General features: G+C 52.4%; 9 protein-coding genes across 9 annotated transcripts; 7 read left to right on the forward strand and 2 right to left on the reverse strand.

Moving 5' to 3' along the window:
* The first annotated feature begins 734 nt into the window (after nt 1–734).
* Nucleotides 735–2,444, forward strand: M421DRAFT_424685 (UAA transporter). The gene is made up of 2 exons (XM_033593833.1): nt 735–1,275; nt 1,335–2,444. Exons 1-2 carry the CDS (start codon nt 1,076–1,078, stop codon nt 2,368–2,370), a joined length of 1,236 nt encoding a protein of 411 aa, XP_033444804.1. The 5' UTR covers nt 735–1,075; the 3' UTR covers nt 2,371–2,444.
* A 323-nt stretch (nt 2,445–2,767) lies between these two features.
* On the forward strand, nt 2,768–3,879 carry M421DRAFT_103689 (uncharacterized protein; the record flags this gene model as incomplete). Its single annotated transcript, XM_033586930.1, has 5 exons — nt 2,768–2,968; nt 2,999–3,132; nt 3,219–3,361; nt 3,444–3,726; nt 3,777–3,879. The coding sequence occupies 5 exons, from the start codon at nt 2,768–2,770 to the stop codon at nt 3,877–3,879; spliced, it is 864 nt and encodes a 287-aa protein (XP_033444805.1).
* A 1,211-nt stretch (nt 3,880–5,090) lies between these two features.
* On the reverse strand, nt 5,091–6,460 carry M421DRAFT_276872 (glycoside hydrolase family 28 protein). Its single transcript, XM_033588855.1, has one exon. The coding sequence runs from the start codon at nt 6,346–6,348 to the stop codon at nt 5,248–5,250; it is 1,101 nt and encodes a 366-aa protein (XP_033444806.1). The 5' UTR covers nt 6,349–6,460; the 3' UTR covers nt 5,091–5,247.
* Nucleotides 6,461–8,156: 1,696 nt separating this feature from the next.
* Nucleotides 8,157–10,095, forward strand: M421DRAFT_424687 (DDE-domain-containing protein; the record flags this gene model as incomplete). The annotated part of the gene is made up of 1 exon (XM_033593834.1): nt 8,157–10,095. A coding segment is annotated over one exon (1,527 nt), but the record flags the coding sequence as incomplete, so codon positions are not given.
* Nucleotides 10,096–11,301: 1,206 nt separating this feature from the next.
* On the forward strand, nt 11,302–12,498 carry M421DRAFT_424689 (HAD-like protein). The gene is made up of 3 exons (XM_033593835.1): nt 11,302–11,378; nt 11,440–11,785; nt 11,833–12,498. The coding sequence occupies exons 2-3, from the start codon at nt 11,637–11,639 to the stop codon at nt 12,422–12,424; spliced, it is 741 nt and encodes a 246-aa protein (XP_033444808.1). The 5' UTR covers nt 11,302–11,378; nt 11,440–11,636; the 3' UTR covers nt 12,425–12,498.
* Nucleotides 12,499–13,030: 532 nt separating this feature from the next.
* Nucleotides 13,031–15,517, forward strand: M421DRAFT_276898 (subtilisin-like protein). The gene is made up of 3 exons (XM_033588856.1): nt 13,031–13,460; nt 13,570–14,203; nt 14,254–15,517. Exons 1-3 carry the CDS (start codon nt 13,281–13,283, stop codon nt 15,264–15,266), a joined length of 1,827 nt encoding a protein of 608 aa, XP_033444809.1. The 5' UTR covers nt 13,031–13,280; the 3' UTR covers nt 15,267–15,517.
* Nucleotides 15,518–15,940: 423 nt separating this feature from the next.
* On the forward strand, nt 15,941–18,142 carry M421DRAFT_424691 (carboxypeptidase cpdS precursor). Its single transcript, XM_033593836.1, has 3 exons — nt 15,941–16,493; nt 16,542–17,009; nt 17,062–18,142. Exons 1-3 carry the CDS (start codon nt 16,301–16,303, stop codon nt 18,024–18,026), a joined length of 1,626 nt encoding a protein of 541 aa, XP_033444810.1. The 5' UTR covers nt 15,941–16,300; the 3' UTR covers nt 18,027–18,142.
* An 81-nt stretch (nt 18,143–18,223) lies between these two features.
* On the forward strand, nt 18,224–19,749 carry M421DRAFT_424692 (tryptophan synthase beta subunit-like PLP-dependent enzyme). The gene is made up of 2 exons (XM_033593837.1): nt 18,224–18,682; nt 18,795–19,749. Exons 1-2 carry the CDS (start codon nt 18,355–18,357, stop codon nt 19,703–19,705), a joined length of 1,239 nt encoding a protein of 412 aa, XP_033444811.1. The 5' UTR covers nt 18,224–18,354; the 3' UTR covers nt 19,706–19,749.
* Nucleotides 19,750–20,067: 318 nt separating this feature from the next.
* Nucleotides 20,068–20,355, reverse strand: M421DRAFT_424693 (uncharacterized protein). The gene has a single exon (XM_033593838.1). It carries the CDS (start codon nt 20,344–20,346, stop codon nt 20,086–20,088), a length of 261 nt encoding a protein of 86 aa, XP_033444812.1. The 5' UTR covers nt 20,347–20,355; the 3' UTR covers nt 20,068–20,085.
* Nucleotides 20,356–22,037: the final 1,682 nt, after the last annotated feature.

The raw sequence follows: 22,037 nt of genomic DNA on the forward strand, positions 1-22,037 counted from the left end.
TGTAACTACACTATGTATTGACTGTTGGGAGAGGTGGTTTCACAGGTGCACGTTTCTTTGTTGTGCAGAACTCGTTCAAAGACGAGGCTGGTAAGGATCCCTCAAAAAAGAAGCTAGCATCACCGCCTGTCACCATTCTCCCGTGGTACCCACTTGAGGAGAAAAAGCTGGGGGAAAAGCTGTACGTCAACGCGAAAAAGACCGTTTAGGGCCTGAGCGAAGCCCCACCTTCGTCAAAGACTTCCGCAAGCCAACTCTGGGACGCTGTTATTGCTTGATGGGAAAACGCTCAAGAGCTTTGAGAGCGTCGACAATGATACTGTTTTAGGCGAGACAAGTCACTGCTTGTTGGTCGGAGACTTTGAGGGGACAGGGAAGTCGCCGCCATGCTTCCTTGGGACTTGGTCCGTTCAGACTGCGCGCAGACAACTGCAGTGTCGATGCAGCGGTCCAGCCCATCGAATGCTATGCAAAGGATCTGTGGGAACTTCAAGAGAGCGGTGTTTACAAATTCCACAGCATCTGTCAGCCCCAGGTGCGCGGGTGCGGTGCTCTGTTACTCCCTTCGCGTACCTTGCTGCTTGAGGTGGGGTGAACTGTGTGCGGCGGTTGGCGCTTCGAGGCTCTCATGTTGCAAGAATAGCTGACTAAAAGACATATTGTTGTGACCCTCGGAATTCTCCATATATCATGAGACGCTTGCCGAGTATTCCCCAATTTCTCCCCTGAAAATGGGATGCTACCACCTATAGCCATTTATTCCTGCTCCCTGAAAACGAGGCTGATGGCGCTCGTTCCGAAGAGGGGGTTCCGACATTCCGATCTAATTTAGGATTCAGCTAGCGCCCGTAGCTTGATGCCACCTTTGACATTTGGGCATTTGAACATCACCGATTTACTAGGCAAAGAGCCACTTGTCACTCCTTACCTTACGTCTTTTTCACTCGAGGCGAAGTTCTTGCGCATACAGGAGCGCACCACGCTCCTTACGACCAATTGACGCGATTCTACTACGCCTAACGCTCGACCACCACCCTTCAAGCAACCGGTTGCGCCTATCGATATCGAAGTCGACATGGTTACGTCCGTGAAGCGCACAGCTTCTGAGGCGAAAAAAGGGGCCAATGGACACTCACGTCGGCTATCGGATGCTGTTCACTCCATCGAGAAGAAGATTGAGGAGCAGGTGGACTTGGCCGCGCGCAACCCGGCCGAAGAGAAGAAGGGAGGCTACTTGCTCTTGATCATCTGTGTTGGTGGAATCTATGCCAGCTTGTAAGTACTGGACTACTGTTTAGGTAATAGCATGGAATTAGGAGCTGACTGTGAACCAGTCTGAGCTGGGCATATCTCCAGGAACGTCTGACGACTACCACACATGGCCCATTGAACGCGCGCTTCACGTACCCCGTCTTCCTCAACACAGTCCAGTCCGCATTCGCCGCCATCACGGGTCTCGTCTATCTCTTCTTCTCCGCTCCTCGTGACAACATCACCGGCGCACGCCGCGTTCCCGCCGTCTTTCCCACGAAGCAGATCCTATATCCGTTGTTCTTGATCGCAGTCACTTCGTCACTTGCATCGCCATTCGGCTACGCCAGTCTCAAGCATATCGACTATGTCACATTCACGTTGGCCAAGAGCTGCAAGCTGCTTCCAGTCATGGCCCTTCACATCACTCTCTTCCGAAAACGCTACCCACTCTACAAGTACGCAGTCATTATATGCGTTACTCTCGGCGTAGCGATGTTTACGCTTTACAACCCCTCCACGGCTAAGAAGGCGGCGAAGAAGAGCGTCAGCGCGGACGCCTCCAAGACGCTCGGTCTGTTCCTGCTCGGCATCAACCTGCTCTTCGATGGCCTCACAAACACAGTTCAAGACCAGATCTTTACCAGATTCAAGTTCAGCGGTCCTCAGATGATGTGCGCTATGAATATCATGGCCACTGCCCTCACGACCGGCTACCTCTTCGTCTCGCCCTACCTCGCCGGAACACCTCTCGGTTCCTACATCGGTCTTTCGCCTACGGGTAACGGCGAGCTCAGCGACGCGCTTGCTTTCGTCACCACATATCCATCTGTCGGTTGGGACGCCCTGGGGTTTGCGGCGTGTGGAGCTGTGGGACAAATTTTCATCTACACTACGCTTGCGCACTTCAGCTCGCTTCTTCTTGTGACAGTGACAGTCACCAGGAAGATGCTGACGATGCTGACGAGCGTTTTTTTGTTTGGACACACGGTTACGGGTATGCAGTGGGTGGGCGTTGGGCTGGTGTTCGGTGGTATCGGGGCTGAGGCTGGGTACGGACAGATCGAGAAGAAGAGGAAAGCGAAGGCGAAGGCGTTAGCAGAAGAGAAGCAGCAGTAAGGATCTTGATTTCAAACGATGCTCATAGATTAGAAGAATGTGCTGAATGGGTAGAATTGTCGCAAGGCTGAGGCAGCTGCATTAGTGACCTTAAGAACCCTACCTGCTTATCTCAGCCTTAGCTTACTTCGGTTTTAACAGAAACTGGACTATCGCTCTCCTATTGCGTATTGTTTTCATTCCCACACGGCACTCTTCTACTAAGTAATGAGTATATGACGCAGTCTCAACAGTGTGCGACAGGATTCGAATGCAGCCAAAAGCTGCAACAAGGCTACCTCGAACATCCGCCCTATCGATCGGACAACTGCGTACTGGCGCGCATCGGCTCTGAGTGACCCCAGACATCCGTTTCATTGATTACCTCGGCACTGTCAATTGGCAACCGCAGTACGTCATGAGGCTGATCAACGTTGACACCCGGCTACTGGAGGACTATGTCGGCAACAGCCGTCCCAATTATGCCATCCTATCACATACTCGGGAGGAAGAGGAGATGACCTACGCTCAGGACATCGGGGGCGAGTTCAAGCAGATGAAGGGCTTCGGTAAGATTAATATGACTTGCCGCATAGCCAAAGGGCGGGGCATATCGCATGTCTGAGTTGATACCTGCTGCATTGATAAGGGCAGTAGTGCGGAGCTGTCTGAAGCCATCAACTCGATGTTTCGGTGGTATCGTGGCGCGCTGGAGTGCTACGCGTATCTGTCAGATTTGCACTCTGGGGCGGATTGGAAAAAGGACTTCCCCCGATGCCGTTGGTGAGTGATCAATCATCTGCCCAAGACTTCATGCGGAGCAACACGCTGCCCATGGGTATATCAGCATGGTGCTTAAGATAGCGCAGGTTTACTCAAGGATGGACATTCCAGGAGCTGATTGCTCCTCGCTACCTCTCCTTCCTCGACTCGATATGGGATACGACGAGACGCGGAGACCATCGCAGCAGATCATATCTAGCTCCACTTCTGTCAAATAACCAATTTCGATGTGCGAATTCGTATCGACCCTTACAGTCATCGCTCCGTACGATCCAGCCGGTACTGCGTCGCTCGAAAGATGTCTTGGGCAGCAGATCGAACAACTACAAAATTGGAAGACATGGCGTACTTTTTGCTAGGTATCTTCGATGTCAATATGCCCCTGTTGTACGGCGAGGGCGAAAAGGCCTTCATTCGGCTACAGGAAGAGATAATGCGATCAGTGGCCGATTTGAGTATTCTCGCATGGAGTTATTCACCGCCGCTTTGCAGCACCAGCAATGACCACCTGCCCTTAACCGTCCACAACGGCACCGGGAAATACACCAAGCGCCTCACTGGGGTGTTGGCCACTTCCCCAGGATGCTTTCGGCAGTGCAGAAACCACACAACGATGGTCGAAAACGTTGCTCGAGAGTTTACAGTCACCAACGTCGGGATCAAATTACGTGCAAGATTGTATCTCGACGGTGTCAATCGAGTGCTCTTACTGCCACTCAATTGTACAACATCTGTTTCAGGGCCTGAGCTCGCACTACATCTGCTACACTTGGATCGGCAACGGTACATGAGGTTCGATCCTTCGAAGATATCTGCTTTCCGGCCTGAGCTTCTTGGCCCTGCTCGACCGACAGAAATTTATCTTCGTACTCTGGACGTCTACAGTACGGGAAGCTCGCAACTTGTAGCCACCGAAGTCACGCCCCGGCCGCACTTAATTCAAATTGAACCTCTTCTCTTCGATTCGGCAGTTTCCAAACCCTGGCCTGCAAGTTGGTATGATCGTACGGATCAAACTTTCTTCATCGGCCATGACCGCACGCAAGACATGTGTACCGTCAACATCTGGGTTTCTACTTCAGACGCTACTGGCTTGTGCGTACGCAGGATTTGGCATTCTCCCAGCCAAGAGATGCGAAACAGCCATGACAGAAATACAAGCACGTATGTACCGATGGCGTCCGGAGTCCGATCGTGTTTGTCTAGTGGCGCTCAAGTGCGAATTGGTACGATTCGAGTTGAGCAGGCCTGTGCTCATGCATCTCGTCGCAGGGACAGCATCGAGACTGGGCCAACCTGATCAAATGCCCTACAATACTCAGTATGACGTCCGCATTATCCGTGAGATATGTACTTGTTGTTTAGTGCAAAGCTGCTCAGTGAAGGAGTATCTTGTACTCACTCATCTATAGGTATCAAACGCAACACGAAGGTCATTTGCTCTCGTAGATATTCTCCGTTTGTTGGCATTCAGCTACAAACCGTAATTATCGTGCAATGAGAAAGAGAAGGCTATATAAGTCTGGATGAGTGAGCTTAAAGTCAAACGCATAACCACAGAGACTTCTCGGGGAAAATGCAGGAGCCGTTGGATACTCGATTCGACTAGGCTTCTAGGCCTGTTCGTAGAGTTGTGACACGGAGAAGGGTCCTCAAAACACGCCGGCAATTCGCCTGCTACGTCCTTGAGGTTGCTTCAGGACATACAATCATGAGTTGCACTGCCAAAACCCAAAAATGTGTAGCAAAGAAGGCCACCAGTGCGGTTAGCGATCGCCGGTAATTGCACGCTTGTCTACGAGCTCCTCTCCATCCCCACCTGTCAAGTTAAACCATGCTGCAAATAGATGGGTGCTGACCAATTAATTCATTGTGCAGGTGCCTTGCCGCTTGAATTGCCAACTTAGCAGTCTCTACAACGGATTTCACATGTAATGATCACAAGCAAAGAGCACAAACGAATTCAGTGATGTAATTCGAAGGCACATGGCATTCTGGAGAAGTATATACGAAAGATATAAAAGTATAGACGGAGAAGTTATTGACTTAAACCATCAAAACGGGTTTGCTCCGATAGTCCAGCTCAAGGAAGCGATGATGGTGTGGGTGAGATGCTTAGCAAGCAGCGCCGGAGCCGCTGGGGATGTTGGAGCACGCAGTGCTCTTGGTTCCGCTAGTGATGCTGTTGCCAGACCACTTCCAGTTCGAGCAAGAGCCCTTACCGCAGAGGATGTAGGTCTCAACACCCTTGGAGGCCATCGAACCAGTAACGCCGGAGACCTTGAGGTCGGTGATGGGGACACCGGTGGTGGGCTTGCCGGTGGGGGAGCCGTTCTGGTAATCCTGCTGGATGACGATACCGTATCTGGCAATGTTGGAGAGGGTGATGTCTTTGTAGGTAACGTTGGAGACGGAACCAGTGGCGCCAGAGATGGTCTTGATGCGTACACCGTTGTCAGAGTTGATAATGCTAGAGTTCTCAATGACTACGCCCTTGACGGTGTTGTCTGAGCGCCCACCGACAGAGCCAATGGACAGACCGTGACCACCAGAGCAGGTACCACCGACGAAGTGGATGTCGGTACCAGAATTGATGGCAAGGCAGTCGTCCTGGTTCTTGATGTTGGCGTTGGAGATGGTGATGCCGGTGGAGCTGCCGATGTCGAAAGCGTCAGTGTTGTGACCACCGTTAGTGACATCGCCGGCGGAGTTGTCAATGGTGATGTGGTCAAGAGTGAGGCCAGTGGCGCCGTCGATAGAGAAACCCTGGACAGGGGTATTCTTGATGTTCAAGTTGGAAATGGTGGACTGCTTCATGGAGTGAGCATAGAAGAACTTCGGCTTCGTTTTGCCGCCGTTGCTACCCTTGCCATCCCACCACTTAGCACCGTTGGCGTCGATGACGTGGCCGGAGGCACCCTTGATGGTGACCTTGGTACCGGAGACCGAGATAAGAGGGCCTTCCCACTCCTTGTAGCCGAAGCTGGTGGTACCCTGGAAGGTGACAGTGGTCCCGTCCTGGAGCTTGGTAAGATCAAGGGTGGTACCAGCAGGAACAGCGACGTTGTTCAGAACGATGGTAGTGCAAGAGCTCTTGCCCTTAATGGCGGAGGCAGCGTCCGAGAATGTGCAGCTGGCACGAGCATCCAGGCCCGTAGGAACAGCAGACACAAGCGCGCCAGCGCCAAGCAGGAGAGAAGCTTTGATGGCAACCATGTTGATGTTGGTGAATATAATGAGTGACAAAAGAAGCGAATGAACAAGAAGAAGCAAATGCAATGAATGACTGGTTGAGTGATGTTGAGAGGCGTGAGCCAGCGGTACTTATAGCAGGCCGCCATTGCATATATCGAAGCATCCAGGAAGTCTTCAGAAGCATACCTACCTAATGTCGAGTGGATCGGTAAGGCCGAAGCTTGTCGCTCTTGGCCAAGCTTGTCCCTATAGTAGATTAAGGGATGTTGTGGAAATGAGTGGCCCAAGCGAGTGGCGCTCATGTCGAGACTCTCGAGACTTGACATGTGGGGCTGCAGAAACCATCTCTCCACAGTCGGAAAATACTAGGTATGTGGGTCTTAACTTTGCAAGAAGACGTGCAAGGACTCTGCATGGCCTGAAACCTCGATGATGTGTTAAGAGTACAATGGTGGGAAATTTGACGCCACGCAGCCACATCTGTAGGATTAATTGGCACATTAGACAAGCTTTTCTCACGAAAGATGGTGTGTTGTGTCTACTCGAACAGGTAATGTGACCCTTGTCATGGCAATTTGCGGGAGTGATGGTGAAACGAAACGCCTGAAAATCATGGGTCCGGACGTGTGACGTGTGGAGTAGTTCCCAAACACCTGATGTTGGTGATTGACGGGCGCGACGAGGAAGGTCCCGGACTAAGTGCAGCTTTCTAATTGAAGGAAAATTTGTGCATTGATTAGGCTCAGATGAAGGATGACAGACGTCGCGACTCAGTGCAGGAAGCGAAAGCACATGGCGAACACACTAGCGGCACCCGGGCGCCGCTATCCGATCACCAGATTCTGCAAACCTGCATCAATGCTCATCCATCTAGATTTTCAACGATCTCGCCATCTAGCATCAGCCATCACTTTGAGCCGTTATTCAACTAATTTGCGATATGCAGTCTCCGCCACACGAGAAGGGCGACCACTTCGCCGGCGTGTGTTAGACCATCCTTACTCACTGAGACTTTACCCCCTCTGCCCCTTTGTTGCTGTAGCTTCGAAAGCCAGATCCTCTGTAAACCATGGCCAAGCTATCCAACTCCTCAGCAGCATCTCCGCGATTCGCAATATTCTTTGTTCGCCGAGTTCGAAGTTATTGTTCTAACGTCCAGAAATCATGAAAGGGTCAAGACGCGCGAAATATCAAGCCAGCCAGTCTGCACTCCGGAAGAGGTATATACTCTTCACGCGGAATATCACTGAATATTCGGCAGCCACACGTGGGTTATCCATTGCACAACACTCCTTATATTTTTTCAAAGCATCACCCAGAGTAGCTGACAATGACCCTACGGCAGGGAGTAAGCTTCGCTCGTCGACATGTCCTGTACCGGCAAGCTGAAAGCACGCCCTTTATACATAGCGGCGGTACTCGTACATCTGTTTAGTCGTCATAATATCCGCTTTCGTGTGCCGCGTCATCATACACGGCACGTTAATCGAAGATCGTCCGACGTATGATCCAGGCTGGTTGATCTCTGATCCAGTTGCGTGCGTATTCGCGCTCCGCATCGACCGGTGTTTGTGGCATCGTGTCCGTCCCAAGCGTCTGGTCGGCATCTTGGGAAGCCTTGTGCTACACGACCTTTATAAAACTGTGGGGACCGGCTTGAGAAGCAGAAGGCTGAAAATCAGGTTTGCCTCGGAGAGCGAGAGGAATGCTTGCAAGATTGTCTTAGGTCTAGTTGCAATTTCTAGTACTGACGCTACAGGGACCGTGCACATCGTGCACGGATTCACATCGTGCACGCGAACTCCATAACGTGCCAATTTCCTCAACACCATAACTTCACAACGGCATGGATTTAGAAGCTGCGCTTGAAGCCTGTGACAGAGCAGATGCAGCTGGTGAAATTTCTTATACCAAAATTGCTGACCAAAGCTTAGTGTCGCGATCTACGCTGTCGCAGCAGCACCAACGCGTATGCGCGTCGCGTGAAGAAGGCAACTCCACACGTCAAAAGCTCAACCCACAACAAGAGTATGAGCTTGTTAGTTATATAAATAAGCTTACAGAGCAAGGGCTACCACCTACAAGGCAAATGGTGCAAAACTTTGCGTCAGAAATGGCCCAACAGTACGTTGGAGATAGCTAGGTTACTAGGTTCCTGCACTGTCACCCCAATGAGCTCCTATACAAATGGACCTCCGCCATAGACGCCTCACGTCACAACGCCGACGATAGCGAAAAGTACTCATACTATTTTAACCTACTACGTTCCAAGATCAACCAATACTCTATCAAGCCACAGCACACGTACAATATAGATGAGAAGGGCCTAGCGATTGGATTGGTGAATAGGAGCAAAAGGGTGTTTAGTAAGGCAGCTTGGGAAGCCAGAGGCAAACGCCAAAGCTTGCAGGATGGCAATAGAGAGTGGGTAACAATTCTCGCAGCTATCTGCGCTGACAGTTCAACGTTGCCACCAGCCATCATATATGCAGGCCAGCCAAACAGTCTACAATCCTCCTGGATGGAGGACCTGGACGCAGGCAAAGACTCTATATACTCTACTGCAACGCCCTCTGGCTGGTCCAACAACAAGGTTGGTCTTGCCTGGCTTGAACAGGTGTTTGAGCGGGAAACTGCGAGTAAAACTCACAGTAGTTGGCGCCTACTCATACTTGACGGCCACAGCTCTCACATAACGATGGCTTTTATCGACTATTGTAGTCGCCACAAGATTCTACTACTTATCTATCCACCTCACAGTACCCAGACGTTGCAGCTGCTTGATGTGGGTTGCTTCTCACCTTTTGGCAACAACTACTCCAAAGAAGTCACTGAACAACTCCACCAGAGCCAGGCCTTGACTAGCATCAAAAAGCGTCATTTCTACAAGCTTTTCCAAGCCTCCTGGTACAAAATGTTCAACAGCAAGCTTGTGCTGGCTGCGTTCAAAGCCACGGGCATCTCACCACTAAACCCAGCTATTATACTTGACAGGTTTCAGAACAAGCCAAGCGAGCTTCCGCGAACTCCATCTCCATTACTTGACGTCAATAGGGTCGCGATAGAACAGTTTTGCAAGGCAATAGTGAAGGACTCTACAAGTTATGAGGCAAGGAAGCTGGTTTGCACGTTCAACTACTTAGCAGCTCGCAACGCCCTTCTGGAGGTAGAAAACAAAGGCCTCCACAACCAAATTGACACCCGGAAGACCTCTCGGAGGTACCACCAAGCCCTACTGTTACAGGCCTCCAAGTCCTATACTTCCAACGCGATGTTGTGGTCTCCAACAAAGGTGGATGAAGCCCAAGCTCAACTATGTCAAAATACCCGCCAACAGGCTGAGGAAGCTGCTGCAAAGGCTCGCAAAAAGGCAGAGGCAGCTGAGAAGAAGGTTCAAGATGAGCGGGAGAAGGAGCAGCGGAAGGTGGAACAAGCGAGGGCAAAGGAAGAGAAAGCCCTCAGGAAGGCTGCTGAGAAGGCCAAGAAACAACGAAAAAAACAAGAGAGCGACGCTGCCAAATCTATCCAACTATCCCAAACAGGCAAGCGCAAGGCCTCACAGAAGCCACCTACAGAACCTCCAGCCAAAAAACAGCGTGCGCGTGGCGCTACTCAGGTTGTAGTTGAGGCGTCACCTTCCCCAACACCTCCACCAATTACTACACGCAGCAGCCGCACCACGCGACCAAATAGAAAATGGGAGCAGGACAAGCATCATAGGTGTTAGTAGACTGTTACAACAAAAAAATCTCAATATAATAGCTTTTGTGTGTGGCTCTATAGTCTTATTTTTGTGGTTGCCAAAGGTGGTTTTCGCGTGCACGATGTGAATCCGTGCACGATGTGCACGGTCCCTGTATAGTGAACCCTGCTGCGCTTCAGGTGATCGCATTGGCTCGACAGACATGACGAATATTGCCAGCATATCGATTGCTCCATCGAAAGCTCTGTTAGCAAATAGCAAATGGTGAAAAGTATCCTCGTAGTTTGGAGTAGGAAAGTGAGTGATCAGGTCCCAGGGCATGAACGCAGCTGCCCACCTGCTCGGAGGCCTATTGGTAATCAGAACCTCAAGTCCTTATTTGTGACTGTATTGATACAAAGATCCAGGCTAATACTATACCGGAGAGCACATGTGTCCTGACAGTCATTCCGCACAGCTGCGATAACGTTTCCACACGATAAGCTGCGATCGATACTTCGTTTAGGATGGCGATGGCCACTCGTTAGGACATCTTTCTCGTCAGCTGCAATATGGAGCGCAATGGCCTGGAGGTCGTCGAGTGTATCTGACATCTGCACAAAGGTACTAATCGCATCGTCGCGCTTAGCGCACGCACTGCGGAAGTGGCGAAGAAAGTCTTCCCGGCATTTGTCCTTCTTCTTCTCGCGCGCGTGGCAGATTTGAGGACTCTCCTGAGGGAAGCAAATGTGTTCCCGGTTGGCTGCCGTTTAGGTCACGAGCTGCGGTGCCTCGCTTTGTCGTGCCGCGATGCCCACGCAAAGGGGTTATTGTCGGCCCATGCTTGCGTCTGGCGTTGAGGTTGCAACTTCGTCGGCGAGCTGATCGAAATGTCCATGTTGGACTACTTCGTAGGTGCTTGGCCCGGGATTCGTGATCGCGAAGACACTGAGCGACAAGTGGCGGTGCGGCTGGCGTCGGTACTCGAAGTTCGCGCGCTTGACGTTCGTGAATCGTTTGCTGAGGAGGTATTCAGCGAATCGCCCCCTAGACTACGTAGGGTTCGAGCTGACAGCATAGCATTACTGTCAGGTACGCACAGCTCTGTTGCCAATCAATAGTCAAGTCCAGAATCACGCTTACAGCAAACTGTACCCTCTAAAGCGGTTTTGCTTCTGCCAAACGCCCATAGGAGTCATCTGGCAATCATTTGTGTAGTACATACTACAAGACTGATTTAAGCTTTTCAGTGTATCCGGGACTGCGATGTAAGCTGGCAGTGGCACGACAAAGGGTTGGCTTTCAAGGTTGCAAGCGTTTTGTTCAATCCATTGGATCGAATCCAATTTTTTGACATCAATCTCGTACTGTAAGTCACTACAACGAAACGGTCTCTGTTGTGTGATCCGGCGGGAGTTAACATAAATAAGGAGCAGATTTATTGACCAGGATCGATGACGTACCCCGCCCGCATTGCCTATCAAGGACCCACTCTCCAAGAGCAGCAACACAATCCTGCAATCGACGCAGCACGAGCCCCATGACCATTAAAGCCACCACTCGCCTCAGCACATTGCCCGGGAAGTATCTGCCCAATTGGAAGATTTGTACAAGATCTTTAGCAACAATGGCACCCCCAGTACGGCCGCGTAGATTTGCGCCGCTCAATTTGGAAAAGAAGAGCGAAGGAGACAAGCGCCCTACTCTGAAGGGAATTGTGTTCGATGTCGATGGGACGCTGTGTCTCCCGCAGAATTACATGTTTGGTGAAATGCGGTACGTGTGTGCTCGTTCAGGGCGCAGCAGGCACTAACACACTGCAGTTCGGCTCTTTCCATTGACAAAGGCACCGACATCCTGGATCACATCTACTCACTGCCATACGCTGAACAGGAACAAGCTCAAGAGAAGGTTCGAGATATTGAACGCACCGCGATGAAGAAGCAGAAGCCACAGGCTGGTCTTGTGGAACTCATGGCGTATTTGGACTCAAGAGGGTTGAAGAAAGGCATCTGTACACGCAATTTTGATGCACCCGTTGAGCACCTCCTCACCACTTTTTTGCCTTCGTCAGAGTTCAGCCCCATCATCACACGCGAATTTCGTCCACCAAAGCCAGATCCTGCTGGTATCCTGCACATCGCAAAGCAGTGGATGCACAAAGACGGCGGTGAGAGTCTGATCATGGTGGGCGATTCCATCGACGACATGTCTGCTGGCTTTCGCGCTGGTGCCGCGACGGTATTGCTTGTCAACGACGTCAACAAGCACCTTGCCAAGCATCAACACACGGATCTTGTTGTGAAACAGTTGGATGACCTGATTGAGATTCTGGAGAACGGCTTCGAAGGGAGAGTCGAGTCTGATCAGGAGGACGTTGATCCCAAAGGGCTCGTCGAAGAGGCCACAAAGTAGAGCTGAGGAGAGTTTGTTACGATCGCCTTATACTTAAAGTTTGTCTAGACAATGCAGCTGTGTGTACATTGTTGACATGCAAGGAACGTCCCGACGAGACTTAACGTCGGTCTCCGAAGCAACACAGGTTCGACGCCCCTGCATGTTGCATTGGGCTGTGCTCGCTGACATCATTGCGCGAACACCAGCCACTACCGGTACTAGAGATCCCAACGCAACAACTTCGACGGGCCCTGGCCCTACGCGTCAATATCACCGCCAAGATTGCGTGCTTACTTGCGCCTGTCGATGGTGCAACCATTTTGTGGGGAGGGCTGGCTGCAAGCTTTGCTTTGTGCCCGCGCCCCGGCGCCAGCCCTTCGCGTTGCCAGTTGAGCCTCAGGCAACCCGTCGTTTCAAGCACCACCAAGCTCCCCAGGCATCCTCTGAAGTCGCTTTCTCAGTGATTTGTCTCGACAGCAACCGCGAACCGTAAGCTTCTCACACATGCAAATTCAATATGCTCATGATGGCATTGGAAACAAGCACCTCCTCTATCGGGCACCCCTACGTGTCTCGCCACAAGTTGACTGGAAAACCATCGTCAGGGGTACACCAATCACAGGCTACACCTGCGGCAAACTTTACCCACACGACCACGTCGCACGGCATCGCTTGGGTGCTGTAGTGAGATGATCGTCCCTTGCACGACGAGAGACCAGGTACCGTGAAACGTCCGTTCTTTTGGGCAGTTGCTTGCGTCTTCTTGATTCGGGGGCTTCGTTGTCTCAATCGGAACTCTCAGGTATATGCAAGCACTATATCTTCAACCCTCCCAGCGTTCTGCTCTTGTTAGGCACAGCCAGACTACGTTTCTATGAAATATTCACTCATTGCTGGCCTTCTGGCCGTTGCTGGTGCAAATGGCAAACCGGCTTCCCACATCGAAAGCGAGTCCGTCAACGTTGAGACTTTGCGCACAGTGCCCCAAGGATGGACTGCAGTCGGTACTCCAGTAGGCCATCGCAAGCTCCCCTTCCGCATTGCTGTCCGCTCGGTACGTTCACTTCTTGTTCTCGTACACAAATGAAGATGCATTCTGGCGATTCAGATCTTCACACGTGGGCAAAGTCGCACGAGATCCGCAGTTTGCTAACCTTTCCCAGGCCGACAGCGATATCCTCGAGCGAACATTAATGGAGGTCTCGGATCCAAGCCATGCCCGCTACGGCCAGCATCTCAAGCGTGATGAACTCAAGGCTCTCATCAAACCCCGTGCAGAGTCTAGCAAAGCTGTTCTCGGCTGGCTGGCAGAGTCAGGTGTCAGCTCTGAGGACATTAAGAACGATGGTGAGTGGATCACGTTCCACGCTCCTGTTGAGAGGGCCGAGTCAATGCTTGGTACTACCTTCAAGACTTACCAGAATCAAATTCGCCGAGATGTGAAGAGGGTTCGATCTCTGAGCTACTCCGTACCAAAGGCCATCAGGGACCATATCGATCTGATCGAGCCAACCGTTCGTTTTGGTCAGATCAAGGCAGAGCGCAGCAACGTCCTCACACAAGAAGCAGCCCCCTTTTCCGTTGCTGCTGTCAACGCCACATGCAACACCACCATCACCCCTGCTTGTCTCAAAGACTTGTATAACTTCGCCAACTACAAGATTGATCCTAAGGGTGCTGTCAAACTCGGTGTCAGCGGGTTTCTCGAACAGCTGGCTCGCTATACCGACTTGCAGCAGTTCGTTTCGACGTTTGCGCCGGCTGCTGGAAGCAACTTTACCTCCACTTCTGTAAATGGTATGTATAGTACCTGGTCAACAGTTGAACAGTGCTTACACCCACACCAGGCGGCACATCGGATCAGAACGCAACGGACGACAGCGTGGAGGCTAACCTTGATATTGAATACACAGTGGGATTAGTTGATCCCACCATCGAGACGATCTTCTACAGCACTGCCGGACGTGGCATCCTCGTTCCTGACCTGGATCAACCGAGCGAGGCTGACAACGCAAATGAGCCGTATCTTGATTTCTTTACCTATGTTGCTGGACTCCCTGACGACGAGCTTCCCCAAGTCCTTACTACATCCTATGGTGAGGATGAGCAAAGCGTACCTGCGACTTACGCTAAGAAGGTGTGCGACATCATCGGCCAGCTCGGCACTCGCGGTGTGTCCGTAATCTTCAGCAGTGGAGATACTGGCGTGGGATCAGCATGCCAGACCAACGATGGCAAGAACACAACCCGGTTCTTGCCCATATTCCCTGCCTCATGTCCTTATGTCACTTCAGTCGGCGGCACTTCCAAGATCGAACCAGAACGCGCCGTCAGCTTCTCCTCAGGCGGCTTCTCAGACCTTTGGGAGCGCCCAGCCTACCAAGATGCGGCTGTCGGCGTATACCTTGAGAAGCTTGGCAGCCAGTGGAAGGGCCTTTACAATCCTGCTGGACGCGGGTTCCCAGATGTCGCTGCTCAGGGTCAAGGCTTCCGTGTCGTTGACAAAGGCCGCCAGATCTCCGTTGGAGGTACTTCCGCATCAGCGCCTGTCTTTGCTTCCGTTGTCGCTCTCTTGAACAACGCCCGTCTTGCTGCTGGACAACCGTCTCTTGGCTTCCTGAACCCATGGATCTACAGCAAGGGCTACCAGGGCCTCACTGATATCAAGGATGGAGGTTCGACTGGATGCATCGGCAGATCCATCTACTCAGGTCTCAAGGCGCCTCTGGTGCCCTATGCGTCCTGGAACGCAACTGAGGGTTGGGACCCTGTAACAGGTTACGGTACTCCCGACTTTGAGAAACTGCTTGAACTCTCGCAGGGTCAGTCGAACAGCTCGTACAGCGTGCCTCCGTCATAGGAGCTGCACATGTCCGTAACAACCGTGTAGACTAGCGTAATAACTCCAATATGAACAAACCTCCATTTGCTGTTGCTTTGTCGTGGGATTCTGGTCATCAAAGCGGAGTGCAGAGGCGTGACTTTTGATCTGCGCGAATGCTGCCTCGCTCCATTAGTTCGTCTTTCGTACACCCTTCAGAGTTTTGTATACTTCACGAGGCTGCCTGATCAGCACATGGAGTTACCAAACTCTTCGCTGTCTCGTCTCCGATTGCCGGCCTACGAAAGCATCTCGCCGCTAAAATCCTGCGACCTTCTACATTCGGTTAGTACGCCTCAATTATCTACAGCAAGCATTGGCCAAGTAGCTTGAGCCGTCGCCCACTGTTGCCACGAACTAGGCACGCTCTTCTGGAAGTAGGTACCGAAGGCATTGATTATCGCTATTCCCGCTCCAGCCAGTCGCAACGCAGCGCACACACAAGTGACTCGCGTGACGAACATATCCGGCCTGGCTCATCGGCGGTTGACAGAGGTATTGCGCCGACGTCAAGGATATACCTAGAGAAAGTGGAGAGAGCGGCTCCAATGCGTGAGCTTGTCGATGGTGGCGTGTCTTGGTAAAGCTTTTTTCCCGCGATAAGCTGTAGGTCCGCGATGTTCCGCAAACGACTCGCTGTCGCTGTTCCTCCCGATCAAGGGCCTCCACAAAACGACGTTCAGCCTATCTTATCGACCTGACTGAGTCTGTGGTATCCGTCATAGCAACACTCTCGCAAGGAACAAGCAGATACAGGCTGGGGACCGATGACTTGGTGGCTGGACGACGTTTATGGAATACGACTACGGCCTGCCCAAAGAGGTATGAAGCTGATTGTTCTTGTCAAGCTACAACGATTTGTGCAGTACAACCGTGGATAAATGTCGCGTTATGGCAGGGAAGCACCGAAATGACATCGAGGCCTGAGCCCGGACCAAATTTGTACTTCAAGTCGAGCGTATCCGCGTCCTGGTCTTTAGCAGCTCCCTAGGCAAGCTCCGCGAACAGCCAACATGCAGCTCATTACCTCTCTTTTGGTCATTGGCGGCCTCGCAACCAGCGTTGCTGCACGAAACCCTGCAAGGTCTGTGGGCAAGAAGTTTGATTTTCCCAAGCCTCAGCGTCCTTCGCGCAACGTCCAGCACGCCAAGCGCCAGTCCACTGTGAACGAGACTACACCGCTCGTCACAGCTCCCGGTGCTAAGAGTAAGTGATCGACTCAATGCTCGCAACTTGGTCGTTAATGAGAGACAGAGTTCACTGTCAATGGTACTGCTGGTGCTATCCCCGACGTCGACTTCGACATTGGCGAATCGTACGCTGGCTTGTTGCCAATTTCAGCGAAGGCCAACGAAACTTCTGAGCTGTACTTCTGGTTTTTCCCTTCTGCAAACCCAGATGCCGATGAAATCACCATCTGGCTAAACGGTGGACCTGGTTGCTCGTCTCTCGAGGGTTTCTTGCAGGAGAACGGTCCTATCAGCTGGCAGTACGGCAGCGGGTCTCGTGCTGTCTACAACCCGTGGAACTGGGTAAACCTCACCAACATGATCTGGGTTGAGCAGCCAATTGGCACTGGTTTCACTCAGGGTACACCCACCGCCACCAGCCAGGAGGAGACTGCAGCACAATTCCTTGGCTTCTGGAAGAATTTCATGGAGACCTTCGGGCTTGTCGGCAAGAAGGTCTACATTGCAGGCGAATCTTACGCTGGAAGATTCGGTAATTTTCAATGCCTATGCCGTCCTGCGCGCTTCTGCTAACGTGTTCAAAGTCCCGTACATTTCAGATGCTATGCTCAACGAGAACAACACCGACTACTATAACGTTAAGGCCGCCATGATCTATGACCCCAGTGTTGCCGAAGACACTTTGCTCGAAGACATTCCCGCCGTCTCATTCGTTGACCGCTGGTCTGATCTTTTCAACCTCAACAAGACCTTCACGAAGGACATCCATGACCGCGCTGACAAGTGCGGCTACACTGAGTACATGGAGAAGTACCTGACCTTCCCCCCAGTCAGCAAGCTCCCTACCCCCGCGGAAAACGCCTCCAACCCCGAGTGCGATGTCTGGGGAGCCATCCTCGACGCTGTTACGTTGACCAACCCCTGCTTCGACATATACGCTGTCGCCACCACTTGCCCTCTACTCTGGGACGTGCTTGGCTTCCCCGGATCGTTCGACTACCTTCCTGCTGGCGAGGAAATCTACTTCAACCGCACTGCTGTGCAGAAGGCTATCAACGCGCCCATCCAGGAGTGGGCTGAGTGCTCCAACGGTGTTCTTGATACCGACACATCACCTCAGTCTAGCTGGGAGGTCATTCCTCGCATTACTGAGAAGCTCGACCGCTTTGTCATCGTTCACGGCGAGCTCGATTACATCCTTATGTACAATGGTACCCTAATGGCCATCCAGAACATGACCTGGGGTGGTATGCAGGGCTTCCAGGAGGCTCCCAAAGACGAGTTCTTCGTTCCTTACCACGATGACTTCAGCCTGACTAGCCTGAGTGCCAAGGGTGTCATGGGAACCACACACACCGAGCGCAAGCTCACCTGGGTCAGCCAGGCACTGTCCGGCCACATGGTCCCTCAGTACCAGCCCAGCAGCGCGTACAGGCAGCTTGAGTTCTTACTCGGCCGTATCCCCAGCTTGACATCTACTGAGCCGTTCACCACTCTCAGAGGTAATTCGACCGCGAAGAGAGACCTTGGTGTCATGCATGGCTACTAAACGTTGGTGTCTGTATAGCATAGATGATTTAACGGGTAATGTAATGCGTGCTGCACTATTGAATAACAAAAGGAGACAATCCATTTATGGAATTCTCTCAAATCTTCTGTGATCGGTGCAATTGAGGCTCCGTCTCGTCGTTCTTGATTTTCCGGAGCTACCGGTAAATGGACCCTGTCAGCCAAATCGGCAACCAGCCCGCGTCAAGCACCCCACGATGACACTCCGCCCTTTTCCCCGCCGCGCCTTTGCATGATCACAACCTCCCCATCATGACGTCCAGCAACAAATTACATCTGCGCCTACTCAGCAAACTTTCTTTTCCATCATGTCGACCATAGAGCTGCCATTGACGCGCGAGTCCATTGTCGCGGCGCACAAGCTCATCAAACCCCACATCCACACCACGCCGGTGCTCACCAACACCACGCTCAGCAACCTCGCATCCATACCACAGTCACCTGAGGCACTGAAAGGGACGCCATGGGAGGGCCAAGAGCCTGCGAGGCCGAAGATTAGGCTGTTCTTCAAGGCAGAGAACTTCCAGAAGATCGGCGCATTCAAGGTCCGTGGTGCTTTCCACGCAGTCCTGCGGCTGGTCGAGGAGAAGGGAATCGAGCAGGTGCGGAGGAAGGGCGTTGTCACACATAGCTCTGGTATGTCTGCTTTCTTGGTGCCCTACCTAGGTCCTTGTTGGTGCAGCCACATGTCCTCCTCTCATCTCCATCCAGACCTCAAGTATAACACAATGCTAACTCCTCTCCAAAGGCAACCACGCGCAAGCCCTCGCCCTCGCCGCCCGCACACTTTCCATCCCCGCTTACATCGTCATGCCCTCGATATCCACGCCCAGCAAAATCGCCGGCACCCGCGCCCAAGGCGCCATCATGCACTTCAGCGGCTCGACAGCCGCCGAGCGCGAGGCCGTCGTCGCAGATGTAATCAAAGACACAGGCGCGACGCTCATCCCGCCATACGACCATCCACACATCATGCTCGGGCAGGGCACCATGGCACTCGAGTTCTCGGCCGAGGTGGAGGATCTGCTGGCCGAGAAGCCGGAGCTGAGCGTGCACTACAAGTCATCTGTGGAGGGTACGAAAGGGCCATCTGGAGGGAGTTTGGATGCGCTCATCGCGCCCTGCGGGGGCGGCGGCATGCTCTCTGGCAACGCGATTTACTTCCACTCCAGCGCAACCCGTGTGTTCGGCGCCGAGCCGGAGTTCGAAGGCGCGGATGATGCGCGCCGAGGCGTCGACGCAGGCGAGCGCATCACGTCTGTCAAGACGCTTACCATCGCGGATGGTCTGCGGACGCCGCTTGGCCCACATACATGGAAAACCATTAGCGATAAGGAGTATGTGGCTGGCCTGTACGCTGTTACGGAGCAGCAGATCAAGGATGCACTGAGGCTTGTGCTGGAGCGTATGAAGTGCTTTGTTGAGCCGAGTGCGGTCGTTGGACTGGCGACTGTGCTATATAATGAGGAATTTAGGAAGATGGTCGAGAGGGAAGCTGGTGAGGAGGGTTGGGATATTGGGTTGATCTTCAGTGGTGGAAACACCACGATTGAGGCTATCGTTAAGATGTTCGGCGATGTCAGCGAGAGCAAGGCACAGAGGGAGAACGGCGTTGTTAGCTTCGATGGTAGGAAGGTTGCTGAGAATGTTGCTGGGTGATAGACTGTAGATGCTCAGTAATGGAAAGAACGTGTGTCGAGAGACCCATGATGCGTCGCTGTGATGGTTACGATTGGGACTGGAAACTATATCAAGAGGTGTATGGAGACGTGCTGTGAATGATACATTTCCTCAACCCCCGCCCAGCTGAATGTGCAGAGGGTACAACGCAGTGAAAGTTTGCATGTCCCCACCTCGATGTCCCGCAAGTGCTGTATAGTAAGATAGTGAGTTGGCTAAGCATCACATAAGTAAGAGAGATATGAAGGTAGCGAGATTAAATCGTCGTATTCATGTTGCTGTACAACAACACGGAAAATCCTATCTAGTGCACACCAAAGCTTGTACACCAAAGCACACCCCCGATAGCCACGCCCCCCTCATTCGACCACAATAATCCTCTTCCTCACCTCCTGGTGCTCCTCCTTGACATCCCCAAAGAGGTCGCTCACGATCAGCTCAACCCGGGAGGCCTTCACCACGAACTTGACCTCCTCCAGGACTTGGAGGAACTGCTCGTCGGCCTTGTGCCACTGGTCATCGACACGTATGTGAAGATGCAGGAAGCGCAGGTTGCAGAAGCCGTAATCCCCCCTTGTTAGGAGGAGGAGGAAGTGCGCCGAGGGACAGAACGCCATCATCTGCGTCTTCGTGACGATTTTGCGCAGTGAGCGCCCGTGCTTGTCTGTGCGCGCGAGGTCGTGGAGAATTTGCGGGGTGAAGTAGTACGTCTCGAGAGCAATCTCGATGCACATTGAGCGCAAATGGTGGCGGAGGTGAGGAGCGGGAACCGGAGCGGGGATGGCGGTGAGGTAGTCGGTTGCGCCGTTGAACAACGGCTTGCTCTTGAAGGCGAAGTTGAAGTTCTCGTAGAATGCTCCCATGAAGAAGGATGCGAACAGGGGCGAGACATTACGAATCCTGTTGATTGCGTAGTGACGGTTGAGGATGTCGAAAGTTTTGAAGTCGATTGACGTGTGAAACCTTGACTTCGGAGGGAACATGGAGACCGCCAAGATCTCGAAGATTTGGAGAAGTAGCTCATCAGGGAGCCGTGAGAGTTGAGGGCCAAGCTGAGTGACCTCAGCTGGGATGATGACGAGTGGCATCGTGGCAGAGGTTGTGGTGACTGGCTGGGCGTTCATGTTGATGGTGATAGATAGCTGCAAGAGAAGTTTCCAAGTGGCTTGATCAAGAGAAGAAGAGAGGAGAATGGTCGATGGTTGAAGAAGCTGAGAAGCGGGCGGATTCGCTCTTTGTATACTGAGCCTCTGCAATCTCGCGCCTCCACCAACGAGCATGGTACTCTCATCGTGAGCTTGGAAGTAGGTTAGGAAAGTGGATGTTCGCCGTGCTGAGGCTTACAGACTGGTGAACGCTGGCTCTGATGCTGCCAAAGAAGTGCTATGATTCGTCGAGACATTCTGCGCGGAGGGCTGGAGAACGCAACAGCCCCTGTCGAGTGAATTCTGTGGTGCTGTCTAGCTCCCGGGCTGCAGCGATCGGGCTCCGATTGGTAAGGCTTCGACCGTGTCGTGACGCTAAGCGGAGCACGGTAATAGCTATCGTGAAGGGGCTCTTCATCTTCATCACTTCAGCGCCTGTAGCGCCTGTGAGAGGGCTAAGACCGTGCAATCGCGCTGTCGAGGGTCTCTGTTGGTTGGACAAGTGATTTCGCTACATTTGCATGCCGGGTGAGAGCCTGAGGTCGTCGCCGCAATAAGCGTCGAGCCCAGCAGCCCGGCAACACAGCACCGCAGCTCTGAGTAACGTCGTCGCTGACCATGTCGATCGACACGATGAGAGTTCATATGGCCTTAATGTAACAAAGTGATTACTGGTCGATATGTGAACCATTACCGCGATGTTGGTGGCGGGCTGTGCTAGGAAGAGATCTTGCGCAGAGGCTTTCCCGCATGTTTGATCAGTGCTATCGTCCTTGCGCTGGCCAGAGAGGGTCTCGAGCCGGCCACGTGGGTCTGGATGCTTGTAGGACTCCGTTCGTCCACACGGGAAGTAATATGCGCCTTCGTTGTTTCAGAATTTGCTGGAATCAGTGGACTTTCTCCATACATCACGCTCGCGATGAATAAGAACCAGGCGATGCAGGTAGTCTGCTGAGAGGTCGCGAGATGGTGGTCGTAGTATGGACGTCCATCCTTGGGGAGACAGACCTGGGCAGTGATCAGTATACATTCAAAAGTAGCGAGCTGGCACTGAGGCGGACATTAACGAGGCTGCTTGCTGGCAAGGGTCATAGGAGGGAGTTGAGCATTAATTTCAATTAGTATGGGATCAAGGACATGACTGCTATGTGACTACTGTGACAGCT

The sequence above is a fragment of the Didymella exigua genome (genome assembly GCF_010094145.1).
Source record: "Didymella exigua CBS 183.55 unplaced genomic scaffold M421scaffold_37, whole genome shotgun sequence".
Classification (NCBI taxonomy): domain Eukaryota; kingdom Fungi; phylum Ascomycota; class Dothideomycetes; order Pleosporales; family Didymellaceae; genus Didymella; species Didymella exigua.

What these genes read in the sequence shown, in the direction of transcription:
- M421DRAFT_424685 (XM_033593833.1), top strand. Translation starts at nt 1,076, where the DNA reads ATGGTTACGTCCGTGAAGCGCACAGCTTCTGAGGCGAAAAAAGGGGCC. An exon ending in GGTGGAATCTATGCCAGCTT is followed by an intron (nt 1,276 to 1,334) that starts GTAAGTACTGGA and finishes ACTGTGAACCAG; the next exon opens with TCTGAGCTGGGCATATCTCC.
- M421DRAFT_276872 (XM_033588855.1), bottom strand. Translation starts at nt 6,348, where the DNA reads ATGGTTGCCATCAAAGCTTCTCTCCTGCTTGGCGCTGGCGCGCTTGTG.
- M421DRAFT_424689 (XM_033593835.1), top strand. Translation starts at nt 11,637, where the DNA reads ATGGCACCCCCAGTACGGCCGCGTAGATTTGCGCCGCTCAATTTGGAA. An exon ending in TACATGTTTGGTGAAATGCG is followed by an intron (nt 11,786 to 11,832) that starts GTACGTGTGTGC and finishes AACACACTGCAG; the next exon opens with TTCGGCTCTTTCCATTGACA.
- M421DRAFT_276898 (XM_033588856.1), top strand. Translation starts at nt 13,281, where the DNA reads ATGAAATATTCACTCATTGCTGGCCTTCTGGCCGTTGCTGGTGCAAAT. An exon ending in TCCGCATTGCTGTCCGCTCG is followed by an intron (nt 13,461 to 13,569) that starts GTACGTTCACTT and finishes AACCTTTCCCAG; the next exon opens with GCCGACAGCGATATCCTCGA. An exon ending in TACCTCCACTTCTGTAAATG is followed by an intron (nt 14,204 to 14,253) that starts GTATGTATAGTA and finishes CACCCACACCAG; the next exon opens with GCGGCACATCGGATCAGAAC.
- M421DRAFT_424691 (XM_033593836.1), top strand. Translation starts at nt 16,301, where the DNA reads ATGCAGCTCATTACCTCTCTTTTGGTCATTGGCGGCCTCGCAACCAGC. An exon ending in CACAGCTCCCGGTGCTAAGA is followed by an intron (nt 16,494 to 16,541) that starts GTAAGTGATCGA and finishes AATGAGAGACAG; the next exon opens with AGTTCACTGTCAATGGTACT. An exon ending in ATCTTACGCTGGAAGATTCG is followed by an intron (nt 17,010 to 17,061) that starts GTAATTTTCAAT and finishes ACGTGTTCAAAG; the next exon opens with TCCCGTACATTTCAGATGCT.
- M421DRAFT_424692 (XM_033593837.1), top strand. Translation starts at nt 18,355, where the DNA reads ATGTCGACCATAGAGCTGCCATTGACGCGCGAGTCCATTGTCGCGGCG. An exon ending in CGTTGTCACACATAGCTCTG is followed by an intron (nt 18,683 to 18,794) that starts GTATGTCTGCTT and finishes TCCTCTCCAAAG; the next exon opens with GCAACCACGCGCAAGCCCTC.
- M421DRAFT_424693 (XM_033593838.1), bottom strand. Translation starts at nt 20,346, where the DNA reads ATGATGGCGTTCTGTCCCTCGGCGCACTTCCTCCTCCTCCTAACAAGG.